Source organism: Zonotrichia albicollis, chromosome 24 (assembly GCF_047830755.1).
Source record: "Zonotrichia albicollis isolate bZonAlb1 chromosome 24, bZonAlb1.hap1, whole genome shotgun sequence".
NCBI lineage: Eukaryota > Metazoa > Chordata > Aves > Passeriformes > Passerellidae > Zonotrichia > Zonotrichia albicollis.
The window spans coordinates 8251462-8269323 of record NC_133842.1 but is presented as its reverse complement, the minus strand read 5'-3'; the positions used below and the strand labels follow the sequence as shown (position 1 = coordinate 8269323).

Below are 17862 nucleotides of genomic sequence, written 5' to 3'. Positions count from 1 at the left end.
GCATTTAAACCCACCAAGAGCACAGCTCCTTATTGACACAATCTGTGGGTCTCAGTGAAAGTGTGGCAGAATAAAACGAGATATGGCAGGATCATTGACTTTCAGTTAGGGACAATATTAAGAAAGTAAGACAATGAAAAAGAACCTCCAAAATGAAACCGAAAAGAAGTACCAAAGATAATTTTTATTACAAGTGATTTGCAAACACTGGCCAGCAGTTTAATGTTCCTGAAACCATCTAGTCATGAGTGTCCACACTGCAGCCTTGAGCTCCTGGTTCCTCAGGCTGTAGATGAGGGGGTTCAGGGCTGGAGGCACCACCGAGTACAGAACTGACAGGGCTGACAGGGCCAGATCCAGGGATGGAGATGAGATGGACAGGGGCTTCAAGTGGGCAAATAGATCAGTGCTGAGGAACAGACAGACCACAGCCAGGTGAGGGAGGCAGGTGGAAAAGACTTTGTGCCGTCCCTGCTCAGAGGGGATCCTCAGCACAGCCCTGAAGATCTGCACATAGGAGAAAACAATGAACACAAAACAGCCAAATGCTAAACAGGCACCAATCACAATGAGCCCAAGTTCCCTGAGGTAGGATTTGGAGCAGGAGAGCCTGAGGATCTGGGGGATTTCACAGAAAAACTGGCCCAAGGCATTGCCATGGCATAGGGGTAGGGAAAATGTATTGGCGGTGTGCAGAAGAGCATTGAGGAAGCCACTGACCCAGGCAGCTGCTGCCATGTGGGCACAAGTTCTGCTGCCCAGGAGAGTCCCATAGTGCAGGGGTTTGCAGATGGACACATAGCGGTCGTAGCACATGATGGTCAGGAGGGAAAACTCTGCTGACATGAAAAGTACATACAGAAATACCTGTGCAGCACATCCTGAGTAGGAGATGTTCCTGGTGTCCCAGAGGGAATTGTGCATGGCTTTGGGGACAGTGGTGCAGATGGAGCCCAGGTCGCTGAGGGCCAGGTTGAGCAGGAAGAAGAACATGGGTGTGTGCAGGTGGTGGCCGCAGGCTATGGCGCTGATGATGAGGCCGTTGCCCAGGAGGGCAGCCAGGGAGATGCCCAGCAAGAGGCAGAAGTGCAGGAGCTGCAGCTGCCGTGTGTCTGCCCATGCCAGCAGGAGGAAGTGCCTGATGGAGCTGCTGTTCGACATTTGTTCAGTCTGGGCATAGTGGACTGTTGAAAGAAGACATTGACAAGGTGCAACCAATTTTCTTTGAGTCAATTCTATGTAATCTTTTTTGCAGTCTCTGCAAAATAATTTCTCTTCCTGTGAGGAAATTTGGCTAAACTTTCTTTCATTTTGAGCTTGTGCTGCTGAGTACCTGCCTAATCTTTAGCACTGCTCTCAGGCTGAACATTGCAGAGCTCAGAGGGAAAACAGGGCTTCCTGTGCCTCAGTGCAGTCAGTGCTACTCCCCACCCCAGGAGTCATTTGATCATTACATCTCCTCTGCTGTAGGGTGCCTGTACTTTAAAATTTATTGAGAAATAAAATGGACTTTTTGAACACTCAGTTTAAAAATAATTTTATCCAAATCCTTCTCTCTTTCCCCGTGTAGCTGGACAGGAATGGATACCAAGTGTTTATCTGGCTCTCTGCTACCTGGAGTCGTGCCTACTGGGAGCGGTTTCTCCATATCCGAGCCCTATCCCTGGCAGTGCTGCCCGACCCCAGCCCTGCCCTGGGGGCTCAGCTCTGCCCTGCAGACCCCTCCCAGCACTGGGCACTGCCCAGGGGCATCTCCCTGGCAGCAGAGCCTTAAGGGCAGGCCAGACAAACAGAGACGCTGCAAGCCAAGGTGCTGCTGCTGCTGGCTGTAGGGAGAGGAGGCTGAGGAGGCACTTTCTGAGGGAGATCTGAGGCCCATGTGCTGATGCCCAGGCTGAGAGTGCAGGAGTCTCAGTGACACGGGTAAAGCTGACAGCCCCTTTCCCTTCCCTTAAGGAGAAAGCTGAGAGCAGCCCTGGCCACGCAGCACCATCTCCACAGCAGGAGGAATCTGCCCTGATGGGGGTGGCTCCTTCCACCTCCAACTTCTCCCCTGCAGCGCCCATGGGGAGCTGCCAGGCAGGCTGAGAGCTGCCCCTGGCAGGTGGCACATGCCTGGGCTGGCCAAGAGCCCTGAGGGCTGCAGGAGCTGCTCTGCAGGACAGCCCTGGGCAGCCCTGGCTGCAGCGGCAGCTTCACCCCCTGCAGCCATCCCTGGCAGCAGGAACCATCCTGCCCTATCCCTCTGACAGTGCCCAGGGCAGCCCGCTCTGCAGCACATCCTCCTCCTCCTCCTCCTCCTCCTCCTCCTCCTCCTCCTCCGGTGCCACAGAGAAACTGGGAGAGTCCTCCTGACACATCCCCCAGGTTGTGGGGTGTGCTGGCTCCAGGAGATCCCGCCAGGAGCAGAGGGTACATTGCCCTGCACCCACACACTCACCATGCACAGGGCTGTGAAGATCTTTCCCCAAGTGAAGTCTCAGCTCAATGTCTTCCCAATCCTATTGCCTTCAGCCTGTCTCTGCCTGGCTCCTGTCCCCTCAGTGCCTGCAGGCAGAGCCCTCAGCCCTTCTGGGCTGGGAGAGGAGCTGGTGCTGGGAAGAGCTGCTCCTTTAAAGCTCAGCAGCACAGACACAGCACAAGAAATTTAATGAGCCTCTTGGGGATTTGGTGTTGTTTACATCAGAACCAGTCCATGAGAGTGTCTTCAAAAACTTCTTAAGAACTCAAAATTAAATTGAAACTCCAAAGTTTCTTGAAGTTTTAATGGGTCCCACTGAGAAAGCGTCCCCAGGTTCCAGTTAGAGCAGAACACTGGAGGCAGTAATGACAGCTGGGGACAAACAAGGCCAAGGTGTCTCTGGTGCTGAGCAAACCTGGATGTGGTTGAGGAATGCCAAGGGCCAAGGCCTGAGCCCTAGCCCCTGGCCAGGCAGATCCTGTCTCTCCCTCCTTGCTCAGGGCTCTTGCCAGGATGGGCACTGGCATGTGGGGATGTGCAACGCCAGGGACAGGAGCATGGGGCGGCCCCTGCCAGGCTGCTGAGCAGGGACAAGGAGGCAATGAGGCCCCAGCCCTGCAAGGGTCACTTGTCTCCTGCTCCTGCCTCAGGCCCAGGGCAAGCAGCCATGGCCAAAGTGCTGCCTAAGATGGCTCTGGCAGGGCTGTCTTGCAGCTGCTGCCCATCCCTGTGCCCTGTGCAGCCCAGGCTGTGCTACGGTGTCTCTGCCCTGTGCCTGTTATAAATGAGAAGCTTGACTAGGCCAATATTCAAGCAGCAATCAATTTATTATTTAATATTGTAAAGTATGAGCAATACAGCACTGGGTACAATGGGGGAAATTTTCCCTCCAACTGCACACCAGCAGTTGAGGCTTATAGGTATTTATAGGGATACTCATCAGCTTTCTCAGCAGTTTCTATTCCAATTTTACTCATCAGCACTTTCTATTCCCAATTTTTCTGTTGCAATTCTATACACTATTGTGATTAAGTTTTTCTCGGGATGTCTCCCAAAAAGGAGTATGCCCAGATGGTGGTGGTCCAGTTTCTGAAAAAAGAAAGATGGATCCCATCTGGTGGAGTCCAGTTCCCCAGATGTGGCTCCACCTTTTGATTACAGAGACTATAAATCTAACAGTGATGTCCAGCTTCCCTTGGTCAAAAATGTAAATCCTCGAGTTGATGTTCATTTTCCTTTCTCAAGATGTTTTTCTCTGTTTTGTTAAGGCGTGAGATAAGCAGGTTTCCCTTATATATATTCCAAAGCTATAGTTTCAAGGATACAAGCAATATTCTAAAATTACACTTCAAAAGGTTATTATTGCAGAGTTCTTGATCGATTAACTACAAGCTAAGAGCAACATCCTTAATGCTTTAATTCAAATGCTCCTCAATCAACCAAGGTTAATTGCAAACAAAAGATAGGTTCAAAGGCCTTCTTCCATACTTTATTTTCCTCAGTTATTATTAGAATTCGCAACCGTATCATTGTCGGTCTCCACACATATTGCAATCACAAATACACACATTGCCTGTTTGTACCTGACACGAAACACAGCTTTGTATTTCACATGTGTCACAGCTGGCACTTGAAACACTGCATGTCCTCAGAGCAATACAGCATGGGCGATATTCCACCATCCAAAGGCTGCAAGATCAGCTCCGCAGGGCATGGAGGACTCGGCCTCGTGTGTGGGGGCTCAGCTGGCTGCGCTGCTGGAGCTGTGCAGAGAGCTGATGCCAGAGGCTCTGTCTGCTGTGGCCACCTGAGCCAGTGGAATTTTCTGTTTCTTTAAGATTTTTCTTTTCTTCTTTTCCATTTTTTATCTCTATTGTAAATAAATAAATTATACCGTATATATAATTCTACCTATTATTATACATTATAGATTACTGTAAATAAATAAATTCTAGAATGTGTTATGATACACAGACTGCCAGTGATAGTGGAGCCCTGGAAAAATTTTAAGATAGAATCTAAAATGTTAGGCTTTATGCTTTCCCAGATCAACTGCACCTGCGTAAGCAGTATGATAAATTATATAATTGTTAGATGTGATGATTGTTTAATAATTAAGTGTAATTATTATATAACCATAAGAAGAATAATGAGAAACTATGAAGGAAATTCAGAGAGGGGCTAAATTTATGTATACAATAGAACAATATAAGTTTAATAATTAACGTGAAAGTTATGTAGCGATAGAGTATAAAACATGATCATATCGGATGTATGGTCGGAATCAGATTTGGGTTGAATGTACCCTGATTCCCAGAGCTCTTAATAAAAAGCACCACATATAATCCCCCGTGATTTTGTGGTTTTGAACGCTAACACCAGGAGCATTGCTTTGCTGCACAGGGTCTGTAGGGCAACAGGCAGGAAAGGGTAAAAAGGGAGCTTGTGCACAGCAACAGAGCAAGCTAATAGGTCCGGAGGCCCTGAAGGAGGAAAAGGGTTCTTGGGCTCAGCAACCTGCCCAGGTGTGCAGTGCTCCAGGGGAAATGGCCAGAGGTCCCTTTGCCTGTGGTGGTTCTGCAGAAGCCTTTGTGCTGGTGACAGAGCGGCTGGGCAGGGGCCAGGGCTGTGGGGACCCCTGTGAGAGCGGTGCCCAAAGATGGCCACAAGCCCTGTGCCAGGCAGGAAGCGCCATCCGTGTCCTCCTGCCCGTGTGCTGCTGGCTGCCTTGCTGAGGGCTCCCAGGTGCCCCTGGACGGGGCTGCTGTGGGGCTGCGGCGCTGCTGCCGGGCAGCTTGGCCGGGCTGGGGCAGAGACTGAGGGGCTGGGGCGCTGGCAAGCCCTGAGCAATGGGCTGTCAGAGGCCACAAGCCGCCCCCCGGCAGCTGCCCGCCTCGTTTCTGCCAGAGCTGACTTGCCAGAGGGACCCTGGGCACTGTGGAACTAACAGCATCGGTGTTGTTGGAAACCCAAATGCAGGGAAATCTCAGACCTTTGGTCTTGTCAGCAAAGCTTAGAATTAAACACAGGATTTGATCGGAGACCCTAGAAAGGGCTTGCAAAGCTAGGTGCTGGAAGCGAGAATGTGAATTTCTAGTTTATTATAGCAGAGACACGGGGAGCAATGTTGAAGTGGAGGAAAGTTTAGAGCTTTAGTGCTGAAGATCTAGAAAAAATAGAAGTAGTTACAATGGTAAACAAGAAGCTTAGGATGCAGTGCTGTGAGTTTGTGTGGCATAACATGATTGGCTAAGGAAGCTTACACTGTAGCATGAGTCCCTAAGACGAAATATTGAAGGATTGGCTGCCAACCATAAATATTCTTGTTGGCAGTGTCTTCTTGGCCAAGAAATCCTTCAAAGCTCTTGTAACTACAAGTCTTGCGGGCCTCGTGAGCCATGCAGTCCAGATGTGAGCCAAACTCACCCTTCCTGTCTATGTAGAAGAGAAGAAAAAGCAATGGCATCATCTAAAAAACTCAGAGGTCTGCTCTCTAGCTCATTCCAAACTCCCTGAAATCCCCCAAAGTGGGATTTAGCTACCAAGAGATGACAAGGACTCTTAGTGCTGGCTCTTTGACTCCACAGCAGCTGCTTTAGAATCTTTCACATAAGCCTGTGTAGTCTTGTGCCAGAAATGTATCATTTGAAGAAACTTTCCCAAGTGACTTGCATGGAGGTTTGTTTGAAGGGTATTTGAGGGGAAAGGCTCCCAGCAGAGGTCTGGGCTTCGGCGTAGCTGTGTCCCCTGCTGATTGTGAAGTGTGCCATCAGCTGCAGGGCTTTCTGGGCTAAAAATATCATCAAGTCACTTGGACTTGCTCTTTTAGGCCTCTAAGAGCTGGACCCAATTTCGGGGCACGTTTGGAGACCTCATCTGTGGGTGGACGGACCACCTAGGATTTTCCCAATTGCTGGGAATGCTTCTCCATTTCCAGGTGTAAAACGGGGCTCCCCAGCAACTGCACATCTGCAAGATGATAAACAATTGTCTTGGTTTGAAGAGAGACGTGTCTGCTAATGAAGGCAGAAGGCTGCTCTGAAATGGAAAATGTAAATGCCCTCCCTTCAAATGCTTCTCATTTAGAAATTCAAATGCTCTCAGGGAAAGATATGGGGACAGGACTGAGCGTGCAGAGCCGGGCAGCGTTTGCTGATGCTCTGAGCCCTTCCTAAAGATCCTGTCGGGCTGCCTTAGACAACACCTGGGGCCAGGCATTACTTCCAAGCTGGGCCACTTTGGCTGGGCTGGGGGCAGTCCCAGGGCAGAAGGCAGTGTGTGCAAGGGCCCTGGGTGGCACGCTGCAGCAGGGTCTCTGTGCCATGGAACGGAACCCGGTGACCAAGGGCCCTTTGTGACATGTGGGAAATAGAAGCTTGCCCGGCTGCTGGGAACGCACAACGGGGCACAACGGGACAGAGCGGTGCCGTGAGGAGCCCCCGCAGAGCGCACTCGTTCCTCTCTGACCCGGAGCCTTTCCAAGGCGTTCTTCCCGCAGCTGAGCTCGAGGCCAGACCACAGGACTTGGTGACCTGTGGCCTTGCAAGGCTTCCCCTCTGCAGGTGTCCTCACAAATCCAGTCATTGTCATGGAGCAGAGACCTCTGAAAGCGCCCAAGGTGGCCTGGAGGAAAGAGGAGGAAGAAGGCCCTGGAGCTGCCCCAGCACATGAAACCAAAGCGGTGGTGCCCTTTGAGCTGCCGCAGGAGGGTGAGTGGCAGAGCTGGGCCACAGGGCCGGTGCCCGCAGCCAACTTGGCGCCATCCCATCCCATCCCATCCCATCCCATTTTATCCCATCCCACCCAATCCCATCCCATTCCCACAGACAGGACGGAAGAGGGGCTGGGCAGACACCCCACGGGGACCGTGCTCCATCCCCTGGTGCATCCCGGGGCTGTCCCTGCCTGGGCAGCGCAGGGCTGGGCTGTGTTCTCCGGCCTCTCCCGCAGCCCCTCAGCTCTGGCTGCACTTGCTCTTTGCCAGGTGCAGCCCTGCAGCGCACACAGGAGCAGGACCCCGCCCGTGGCCTCTTCCGCAGCACAGCCCAGGTACCTGCAGCCATCCCCACCTGGGTTGGGCCTGCTGGCACCGCGCTTGGAGCATTCCCTGCAATATCCCTGGCTTCTTGCCCTTCTCCTACAGCTGGTTTGCAAATTCATCAAGAAAATTCGGGCGGAAGAGACCAGCCCCATGGGCACTGGGCTCAGAGCATATTCGCACATCTTCAAAACCAAGACCAGTGCTGCCCTGCTGGATATGCTCGTAGAGGAGGGCTTTTCCAATCCTAAGCAAGTAAGCAGCCTGTGGCCAGGCTTTGATCCTCCCAGGAATTGCTTGATCTCCCAAGCCACGCCTGCTGGTCACTGTAACTCTTTGAGGCCATGGCAGTGTGGTGGGAAGGGAAGCACTTCTGTGGGGAAGCTGGGGACATTCCTCCCTCCGGCAGCTTTCCAAGTCTCCCCGTGCCTTCTCCAGGTTCCTGCCCTGGTCAGGTACATCCACCAGTGGCTCCTGGCCAATCAGTTTGCTGAGCACAGGCTGAACAGGACCCTGCTGGATCTCAGCGAAGCACAGCCCGCTGACGTAGTCATGACGCTCCTGCGTGTGGCCCCGTCCTGTGACAGGTATGGGGCCCACCTGCCCACAGGGCTCAGGGCTCGCCAGCCCATCAGCCTTTAGAGCCTGGCCCAGGTGTGTGACCAACAGAGAGTTCCAGGGCCCTCTGGCTGCTCCCTTGGCCAGCCCTGGCACGTCAGCCCCCGAGCCTGCTGCGGTGCTCCCTCGCTGCCCCTCAGGGGCCTGTCCCCAGCGACCTGGGCTGCCTGTGTGCTGCTGGCGAGTGGCAATGGGCACAGGCAGAGCTGGCAGCCAGCTCAGGTCCCCACTGCTGCCCAGGCCACGGTGCTGTGTCTGAGACCCTCCTGAGACAGAGCTCTAACCCGACAGAGCTGCTTTGACCATGTGGAAGAGCATCATGTGCTCGCCCAGGACTGCAGAGCCAGCGCTGCTGATACTCCTGGATGTGCTGGGGAGCTGGCCAGAGCACAGCATGTGCACCTCGGATGGGGACAAAACGGGTGTCTTTGTCCTGGCTGTGAGTTTCTGTAACTGGCCTTTGCTGTCCCCAAGGCTGCCTCTCCAGCAGCTCTCCATCCTCCTTCCCCCACTGCATCTCCCTGCCTCAGGCGCTGGGTTGAAACCCGGCCCAGGGGCAGCTTCAGCACCACCAGGCCCCGTGCTCCCCCTGCGTCTCTCTGAGCCTCTCCCTCCCCTGCTTGGGCCCTGCCACACGCACACCTCGGCACTGAGCCCTGTCTCGGGGGGCTTTGTCCTTTGCAGGCAACTGTGGTGATCTGGAAGATCCTCCAGATGCCCTGCGTCCCACATATGGTGACGGTGTATTTGCCCCGCCTCTTTCTGCATCTGCTCTCCCAAGTGCTCTTCAGCACTCAGGATACACCAGAGGAGGTCAATGCATTCTGGAAGGGATGCCAGGAGGAATACGGCCTTGCCACCAGCCCCAACAGGTGCTCCATCCCACTCCTCCTTTCCCTGCTACGTCCCCGGGCAGGAGCCAGTGTTCACAGCGTGACCTGGGCTTTGCTGTGCACGCAGGTTTGCAGTGCAGACCCTGAAGTCCCTGCTCTGCCGAATGCAGCACGAGGATGTGGTGGTGGCAATGGAACGCAGCTGTGGCTGGGACACGCTGCTGTGTGCTGACACCCACCACTGTGCCGTGGGTCTGCTGGCCAGGTGAGACCCCCTTCTCCCCACTACCTCTGACAGTTGTGCTCTGTGCCTAGGGAGCTCCACACAGTCCCCGAGGTCGTGGCCCAGAAGGCCTTGTCACCGAGGGATGGCCCAGCAGACTGGAAAAGGCGGGGAGAGGAGGGTGCCCACCAGGAGCTGCCTCCCAAATAGCCCAGGGCCGCTTGCAGGATGCTGGGGAAAGACCAGACCTCTGTGTGTCAGTCCTGGCAGAGGTTTGTCCCCCTGGCCCACAGTCTTGGTTCCTTTTTCTCCTGCCAGGGAGATGTGCTGTGTCTCCATGCCCTTGTGTTCCCGGATCGCTCGCTACCTGCTCCGGCTGCTCAGCACACAGGAGCCACGCTGGGAGCTGCCTGCCCTGGCGTTCCTTGCGGAGGTGAGCCTGACGGCCAGCGCTGCCTGGCTGAGCCGCCTCCCAGCTCTCTGCCCTCTCGTCGCCGCAGCTGCCTGGCACGGTGCCCGCGCCCTGTGCTGCTGCCTGGGCCCGGCCCCGTGCGTCTACGGGCTCCTGCCAGCCGGCTCCCTGTCACTGCCCTGTGCCTTTCAGGTCCTCGAGTGCCTGCACTTGAGTGAACGTGGTGCTGACAGAGTCCTGCAAATTTTGTCAAGGAAGCTGCAGAGCGAGTGCAGGGAGGGGCGTCGCCTGGCGCTCAGGGCCCTTCTTGAGCTCACTGAGGAGCCCTCAATGGTGAGAAGGGGGCAGCGGCTGAGGCTGAGCTGGGCAATGCGGTCGCTTGCGCTTGGCAGGGCTTTGAATGCTGGGGCAGCTGCTCCCAGCTCTCCTGCCTCCCACTTCAGCTGCCCCAGTGCTTTGGGACAGGCCTTTGGCCTCTGGGCCCTGCGGCAGCAGGACGGCGTTTCACAAACTTGTGTTCTGCACAGACCAAAAAAATGTGGAGCCTGACTGAAAGGCTTGTGGACTTCCTGTGGGATGCAGATGGAGAGATAGTTTTCATGACAGTCATGCTACTCAGCTTTATCATCCTGGACAATGACATGCTGATGCCCGGCCCCATCACACTGCAGCTGCTTGAGGCGCTCCTGCCACTCTTTGACCACGTAAGGCTCACTGCTCCCAGCCACCGCCACTGGGTGCTGTCCGGACACTTTGTGCCCTGTGAATTTGCAGGCCTGTGCCAGGCTGAGCCCCGTGCAGCCCATGCTGAGGTCTTTTTTTTCTTCCTTCCATACAGAACAATTGGCAGGTTCAGCTCATCTCCATACTGCTCTTCCGAACGTTGGTGACTCTTCCACAGGAAAAGAAAAACAAGGCCCTGAAGACACCCCTGCGCCAGAGCCTGCTGCCCCTCGTCCTCCACTGCCATGATGAGAAGCGGCTTGTGGCACAGGTGAGGACTCGTGGGCTGCTGCTGTCCCCCTGGCAGGGGGCTCGGCTGCCTCCTGCCCTGGCACCTGCTGGGCTGCAGCCTCCTCCAGGCCTTGGCACAGGGACGCACCCGGGTGCTGCGCCCTGGGCTGTGGGGCCATCTCTGTGTCTGCTGCTCTCCAGGCTTCTCAGGAAACTCTGCTTTGTGTGGCCGAGTTCCTGAAGAGGACAGATCTTGAAAGACTGGTGAAGAACCAGAATCTGTGGAAGTTCAGCAAGTGCCTGGTAAGGACAGCCTGCAAGCCCCAGCCTCAGCCCGGAGAAGCTCCCTGAGCGCGGCGCTCAGTGTGCGGGGCGGGCAGCTGTGGCCCTGCCCGCTGCTGCAGCCAGAGGCCGCGCGGGCTCTGCTCTAGGCTGCCGGGGGAGCCCCGGCCCGGCGGGGCTGCGGGGCGGGGCGGCACGGCGGCTCCCCGGGCTGCAGCCGGCCCTCTGCCCCTCCCCTCGGGAGCCCGGCGCCGGCGGCTGCCGGCCGCGCCTCAGGGCTGTGCGGGCAGTGGAGGCCGGGGCTGAGCCCGCGCCAACCCTTCCCTCCTGCCGCTCTCTGCAGCTGGCAGAGGACAGGAGCCGAGCGGCCGAGCACCTGCGCCGGGCCCTGCGCTACGTGCAGAGCCCACAGTAGCCCCTGCTAGCGGCGGCCATCAGGTTCATGGGTGAGCCACGAGCCCGCGCTCCCTCCCCGGCCCGCCGCAGCTCGGCCCCAGCCCGGCCTGCTGCCCCGGCAGCGCCGGACGGGCCCGGCGCCGTGGAGCCCCGCCTGGCCCGGGCATTGCTGCCGCCGCCCTCTGGCAGCCGTGCCCTGGAGCGGCAGCGTGCGGCAAGGGCCGGGCAGAGCCCTGCCGGGCCAGCAGCCCGTGTGGCCACAGCGCCGGCAGAGCCGCTGGCAGGGAGCTGTACCGCCGGCGCCGTGACAGGCTCTGTGTTCACAGGCATGGCCGCGCGGCACCTGAGGGGGAAGAAGGAAGAGCTCCGGCTCATCTGCACTGGTGAGTGAGGGCAGCGGGCTGGCAGCGGGGGCTGCCGGGGCAGCTGCAAGCCCTGCCCTGGCTGTGGAGGGCTCTGCTCCCTGTGCGGACCAGGGCCAGCGTGGGCAGAGCACACAGAGATTTCAGGGCCACCTGGGCGATTCGTGGCCAGCAGCTTCGGGCTGCTCCCGTTGGTCCCTGCTCCCTCCTGGCCATGGCTAGAGCTGCCTGGGATGGCCCTGGCCGGGGGCTCTCCTCGGCTACCCGCAGATCCAGGATTTGACTGTGGCTCTGTTCCTTTCTCTTTCAGCCCTTGAACACCTGACAGAAGTCACCAGCAGTGCCGTGTCGGACCTGGCACGTCAAACATTGTATGTCCTCCAGGCCCTGCAGAGGGAGCGATATTCTGTCTTCCAGAGGGTGCAAGAACATCTCTGCTGGGCATGGAGGACACGGCCTCGTCTGTCGCCGCTTGGCTGGCTGCGCTGCTGGAGCTCTGCAGAGAGCTGATGCCTCTTTCTGCTGAGGCCACCCGAGTCAGCGGGAATTTTCCTTTTCTTTCAGATTGTTCTTTTCTTTTTTTGTTTCTTCATTAGTATATGAATATAGAGTGTGTTGTAATACACAGACTCCCAGGAGCTTTCTTTTGCTGCGCAGGGTCTGCAGGGCATAGGGGAAGAGGGGGAAAAGGGTACCCTGGCTCAGCAACGTGCCCAGGTGTGCAGTGTTGCAGGGGAAATGGCCAGAAGCCCCTTGGCCTGTGGTGGTTCTGCTGAAGCCTTTGTGCTGGTGACAGAGCGGCTGGGCAGGGGCCCGGGCTGTGGGGACCCCTATGAGAGCAGTGCCCAAAGATGGTCACAAGCCCTGTGCCAGGCAAGAAGCGCCATCCGTGTCTTCCTGCCCGAGTGCTGCTGGCTGCCTTGCTGAGGGCTCTCAGGTGCCCCTGGACGGGGCTGCTCTGGAGCTGATGTGGGGCTGCGGCTCTGCTGGCAGGCAGGTTGGCCGTGCTGGGGCAGAGCCTGAGGGGACTGGGCCATGAAGGGAGGACAGGCTGGGAAACCCTGACAGGACACAGCAGTGGGAAGGCACGAGGGAGATGTGTGAGGGAGTGGGTGGCTGTATCGTTGGCTGGGGGTAGCACGTTGGAGACAGAGTACTCACCCCTATGTTCATGTTGCAAAAAGAGAGCATTTATTCTCAAGCCCTTCCTGCTAAAGGGCCTTGGAAAAACCCAGGCTGGATAATTTCGTTTCTCTGATATCCATGCCTTGTCAGATTCTGCCCAGTGAAATGCTGCAGTCCTGGAAGAGATGTGACTGCGCGAGGCCCCTGGCAGTCAAACCAGGGCTGGTACATTTACACAGCCCAAGCCAGCCTGCACTGTGACACATGGCCACAGAGTGCAAGGCACAGCTCCAGGTGCTCCCCAGGAACCTCAGCTCTGGCAGCACTGTCTGCCCCAAGCTCCAGGGGCTGCAGTGGGAGCCCGGCTGGGCTCTGCCCTGGGGCCATCCTGCAGGGACAGCTGGGAGCAGGGAGCATTGCCTTGCCACAAACAGCCAAGCCAGGGCTGCAGGGCAGCTGCTCCAGCCCGGACTGCACTGTTGTGTGCTGTGCTCTGGGGCTGGGGCTCCCTGCACAGGGCACTGGACTGTTGTGCCACAGGAGACAGAGAAGCTTCAGCTTCAGCCTAACTGAGGTGGGTGTGTGGGCTGGGAAGAGTGGGGAGGCTCAAGGGGATTCACAGAGCTCATCCTGCTGCAAGGACGAGGAAAAGGGAGTGGGAGCTCAGCAGTGAGGAGAGCTGAGGGCTGGAGAGTGGCTCGGAATGACACTAAAATCCCACTGGACCTCTGAGACATTGCTGCTCCTCAGCCAGTGACAGGATGAGTCCCTAAGTCTGGGGCTCAGCCTTCCTTGTGGTGAGGGGCACCAAGGAAGGCAACAGTGTGATGGATACTGCGATGGGCTGGGAACTCACTGGGGGAAAAGAGGGAGCAGTTGGGAAGTAAAAGGAGGGTGGGAAAGATAACTGTTCGGAGAAGGGCTGAGCTACAGCTTGAGCAAACTGAGAAATGTCATTTGGGGTCATGCCAGATTGATTTCATTTCAGAAGTTATTGAACAATTTTTTTGGGGGGGGGGGGGGTGTAATGTTTTCCCTTGGAGGTGTACACTCTGCAGACTTGAGATGTGCTGCCAAAATGCTCAAGCAAGTCTCTGCTGCAGGTCACACCATTTCTTCTTTGGCTGATTCTGGCCCGGTGCTGAGCTCCAGCAGAGCCCTGGCAGAGCCCAGAGCAGCCTCAGCACCCGCAGAGCCCGGCTGCAAGGAGAGAAAGCAGAAACCGCCTGTGAGCTGAGGGTTCCCGTGCCCTTGTCCCAGCTGCCCGCGGTGCCCAGGCCGTGCTCAGAGCGGTGCCCAGAGCTGCCCATCCCTGCTGCCTTTGGCACAGAGCAGGAGGGCAGGACATGTGCCGAGCCTGCAACCAGCCAGGGCACATGTGACGGTGGTCAAAGGGGTCTTTGCATGCAGGAAGGGACGAGGATTTGACTCCATATTTCAGAAGGCTTGATTTATTAGTTTATTATATATATATGTCATGGTTTGATGTTGGCACAAAGCCAGTGCCCCCATGAAAATACACTCTCCCTGGTTTCTGCAGTGAGATGTGACCAGGAATAAGCAAAGCAGGCCCCCACTTAGAAATAAAGAAAAGAAAACTTTATTAACGACACTACAAATAAAAAGAAACACACAGGGAAAATGAAAACCTTTCAAAAACATTTTCTCCTCCCCCCACCAAATTTCCAATACATCCATCCCTCAGATCACCAACTCTCGGTCCATCACAACACTTTACACAATCAATTCTCTGTTCATCAAGAGGAGAGGAGTCCTTCTTGTGCCATAGGTTTCCCCAGGAAACACCGTCAAAACCTCGTGTTTGGTACGCTGGCAGTTTATATACAGACGCGAACAGGATGGGGCTGCTTTGATCAGCATCTAGAGCTTTTTCTGTTTTCAGCATCAGTCTCATTACATGGTTATGACAATGGAAAGATGCGTACAGCTCGCTGACCAGGCAGCAGGCCAAAGAAACTTAATGTTACAACATAACATAAATGCATCTCAGCCAATTACATAGAGCAAAAGCATACCGACAGTAGTTCTATCCAATCATCTTAAACACACGTAGCTTTGCTTAAAACAATAGTGGCCGATTCTCCAACACAACGCCTTGTTTATAAGAGACAACGAATAAAGCTGTATTCATCAGCATAACCTTCTAGATATATACTAAATAAACTTGTTGCAACTTAGAAGGCCCATTACACAGCCCTATTGTCTTCGCTACAGCTTATATATCTTTTTCTGCTGCTTTAGCACTTCACAATTCTTGCTGTTTCTGCGGCCTGTCCTTTTTACAACCTTCCTAAAACTCTCTGATTTCTATGGATTCCCACACATGTGTTTCCATGTCACTCGTGGCACTGCCTGGAGAACATCTGCCATCGTGACCTCTTCCTTCCATGTCCAGTGCTCTCACCACTGCACATAGACCAGAGCTGCTTCTAGGGTTTTCCTTTTAAGGATGCTTTGTCCCATTCCAAAAAGAGCACAATCTCTCACTTTCGGGATACCTGTCCCCCCCAAATTTCATCCCCTGGGGCCGAGGTCTCAACACTTAACCCTCTTGGCTTTGAGCCATTGCCTCCCCCTGGATGCAGTCTCTGTGTCACAGGAAACATGGTTCTGTCCAGGGCTATACAAGAAAAGTCCAGCTAAGACAACTCCATCATCTCTTCTCACCTAAGATTCTTCCCCACTCTTCTGACATCTTTCACTTGCAGGAATTTTCATCACACTTGCCCATTTCTTCCTCTGTTTCATCTCTATCTCTCTTCTAGGAAGATTATTGTTCTGCAAAGTTTTCATTGTCCAAAATAAGGGTTAAAATCTCAGGCTCTGCCTGCCCAGAACTCCCACAGTGGCCGGACACCTTCTTGCTGCATCCCCCCCCTCCCTCCCTTCTCCTTCTCATCCGTGCTGCGGGCCCATGTTATCAAGTTTCAAGGTAGCACAGTCACAGACAGAGGCTGGCGCGCTCCCTCTCTCACTCTCTCTCTCTCTCTCCTGGGGGTGGGGGGCTGCCCGATGCCTCTCGGTGCTCTTCCACTCTTCCACCCTTCCATCCTCGGGGCCGGACCTTCCTCACCCGGCCGCATGGCTTCCCCTCCCCCGCCCAGATGGCAGGGGAGGTCTGACCTTTTATCCCTGCCAGAACCCAAGAGAGCTTCCCCTGGGAGTTCTCTGCTTTTAACTCCTGTGTTCTCAGAGGCGTATCCATGTCCCCAGTGGCCACACCAGGTGCCAATATTCAAATCTGAACACCCATTGGTGTGACCACACCATCCCAAAAACCTCACTTCCTCTCAAACCACGACAAAAATATTTCACTTAAAATTTGTAAAAGCGATATTTTAGCATTGATATATGATCCTTCTAATAAGCTTTGTTCACACCCTTGGCTTACAGAAGAGAAAGTTTAGTGGGACCAGAACTTGCGTTTCACCTTCTACTCCCTTTATCTGTTTACTTTTAGGCCACCCAAGCCTCCAGATACTAAATTAGCTCAAGTCAGAGGATGCTGCCGTTTGTTGTCGCTGCAGCAGGAATCTGGATGCTCCTCACTGAGCTGCATGCCTTCAGCTGGGTGCTTCCACAGACAAGCCACAAGTTCTTGTCCATGGCCATGGCTATCAGGCATTTGAAGGCATGTGTTTTTTCAACCTGCTGTCACATAGGGAGTCAGTATACCAGAGCACCCAGCTGCTAAAGGATCAAGGAAACAAGATCCAGACGGAAGGAAACTACGACTGGTTCAGTGGACTTTTCAAACACGGGGGATGAAAGGCTGCCTTTCATCTCTAGTTAAGACTGTTTTGTGGATTTTGTTTATTGTATTCATTGTGTTGGTTATTGTATCCTTTTTTTGCTAAATTCCTGCAAACCTCTATGGCAGAAGCCTTCTTTATAGAAAACAAAAAGGGTGGAGTTGTGAGGGCCCAGAAACCTACCAATGGAACTGTAATACCTCAGGGCAAAGTCACCAAGGTAAAAGAGAGACATCCCTCTGAATGCAATGGTGTCACCCATGGGCATTTGCAGGCTCATGGTGATGCAGCAGTTTTTGCTGGCATCACCCAGTTCAACTGCTGTTTTTTTCCTTATATATACTCCTTCTAGAATGTTCTCCCCTCTCTAGTCCCCTATTGGTCATGGCTTACTGCAATGCTCTGCTGCTTTCCCACCCCATATAAAACCCTGTGTCCCCATCCCCATTTTGTCTCCCTCCCTGGACTCTCTTCAGCGCAATCCACAGGGTTTAGAATTCCACACAAAGATCCCTCTATAGCCTCGTTCAACAGTAGTTTAAGCAAGTGTGATCCCAGCTCTGGGTGTGCCATTTGCTCACAGATGTTGGCTGTCGGGAGGCTGCAACACAGGAACTGAGTGCACCAAGGAACCTGGCCTCTAATAAAAGACATGAATCTCACAGCCCACCCAAACCAATGCCTTGCATGTCTCTACGTTTTCCTTCTTATCTCACCTCTCATGCCACTTTCCCCATTTTTTCTGTCTGGGAACTTGGCTTCTCTCTCTCCTGTCTGCAGGTTCAACCACACATGTGACCCTGCAGGAACAGCCTGACCCAGAGGAACATGGGAGAGGACTCTTTGTCAGGAACTTTAGTGACAGGACAAGCAAAAATGGGATCAAACTGCATGAGGTGGAAGAGATTTGATGATGGAAAGAAGTTTTTTACTCTCAGGGTGCTTGTCCCTGACACAGGGACCAGTGCAGAGAGGCTGTGGATGCCCCATCCCCAGGAACATCCAAGGACAGGTTGGACAGGGGCCACAGCAACCTGCTGTGCTGGGAGGTTGCCGAGCTTGGAACCAGAAGATCTTTAGGGTCCCTCCTAAGCCAAACCATTCAAGGATTTGATCATTCTGCCATCCCCATCTCCCACTGTGCAGTGGCCCTGAAACTTCAGTGACATCACAGCTCCCAGAGGGTTCCAGGTGGAACGTCCAGGACCTGGAAACGAGAACAGCAGACACTTCACCGGATGCCAAGGGTCAGTTGCGACTCGCTCTGTGCTCTGCCCCTCACTGCTGAGCTGGTGCTGCTGCCTGGGCTTTTCCTGCTGCCTGATCTGGAGCGCCAATCCCAGCAGGATGTGCCCTGCTGTGCCCATGGAGGTACAGTGCCATGC

At 54.7% G+C, this 17862-nt stretch overlaps 1 protein-coding gene across 1 annotated transcript; it reads right to left on the bottom strand.

Moving 5' to 3' along the window:
• Positions 1 to 219: 219 nt before the first annotated feature.
• Positions 220 to 1161, bottom strand: LOC141731653 (olfactory receptor 14A16-like). The gene has a single exon (XM_074558067.1). The coding sequence runs from the start codon at positions 1159 to 1161 to the stop codon at positions 220 to 222; it is 942 nt and encodes a 313-aa protein (XP_074414168.1).
• Positions 1162 to 17862: the final 16701 nt, after the last annotated feature.

Excerpts from the sequence above, each read along its gene's own strand:
- LOC141731653 (XM_074558067.1), bottom strand. The coding sequence starts at position 1,161 with ATGTCGAACAGCAGCTCCATCAGGCACTTCCTCCTGCTGGCATGGGCA.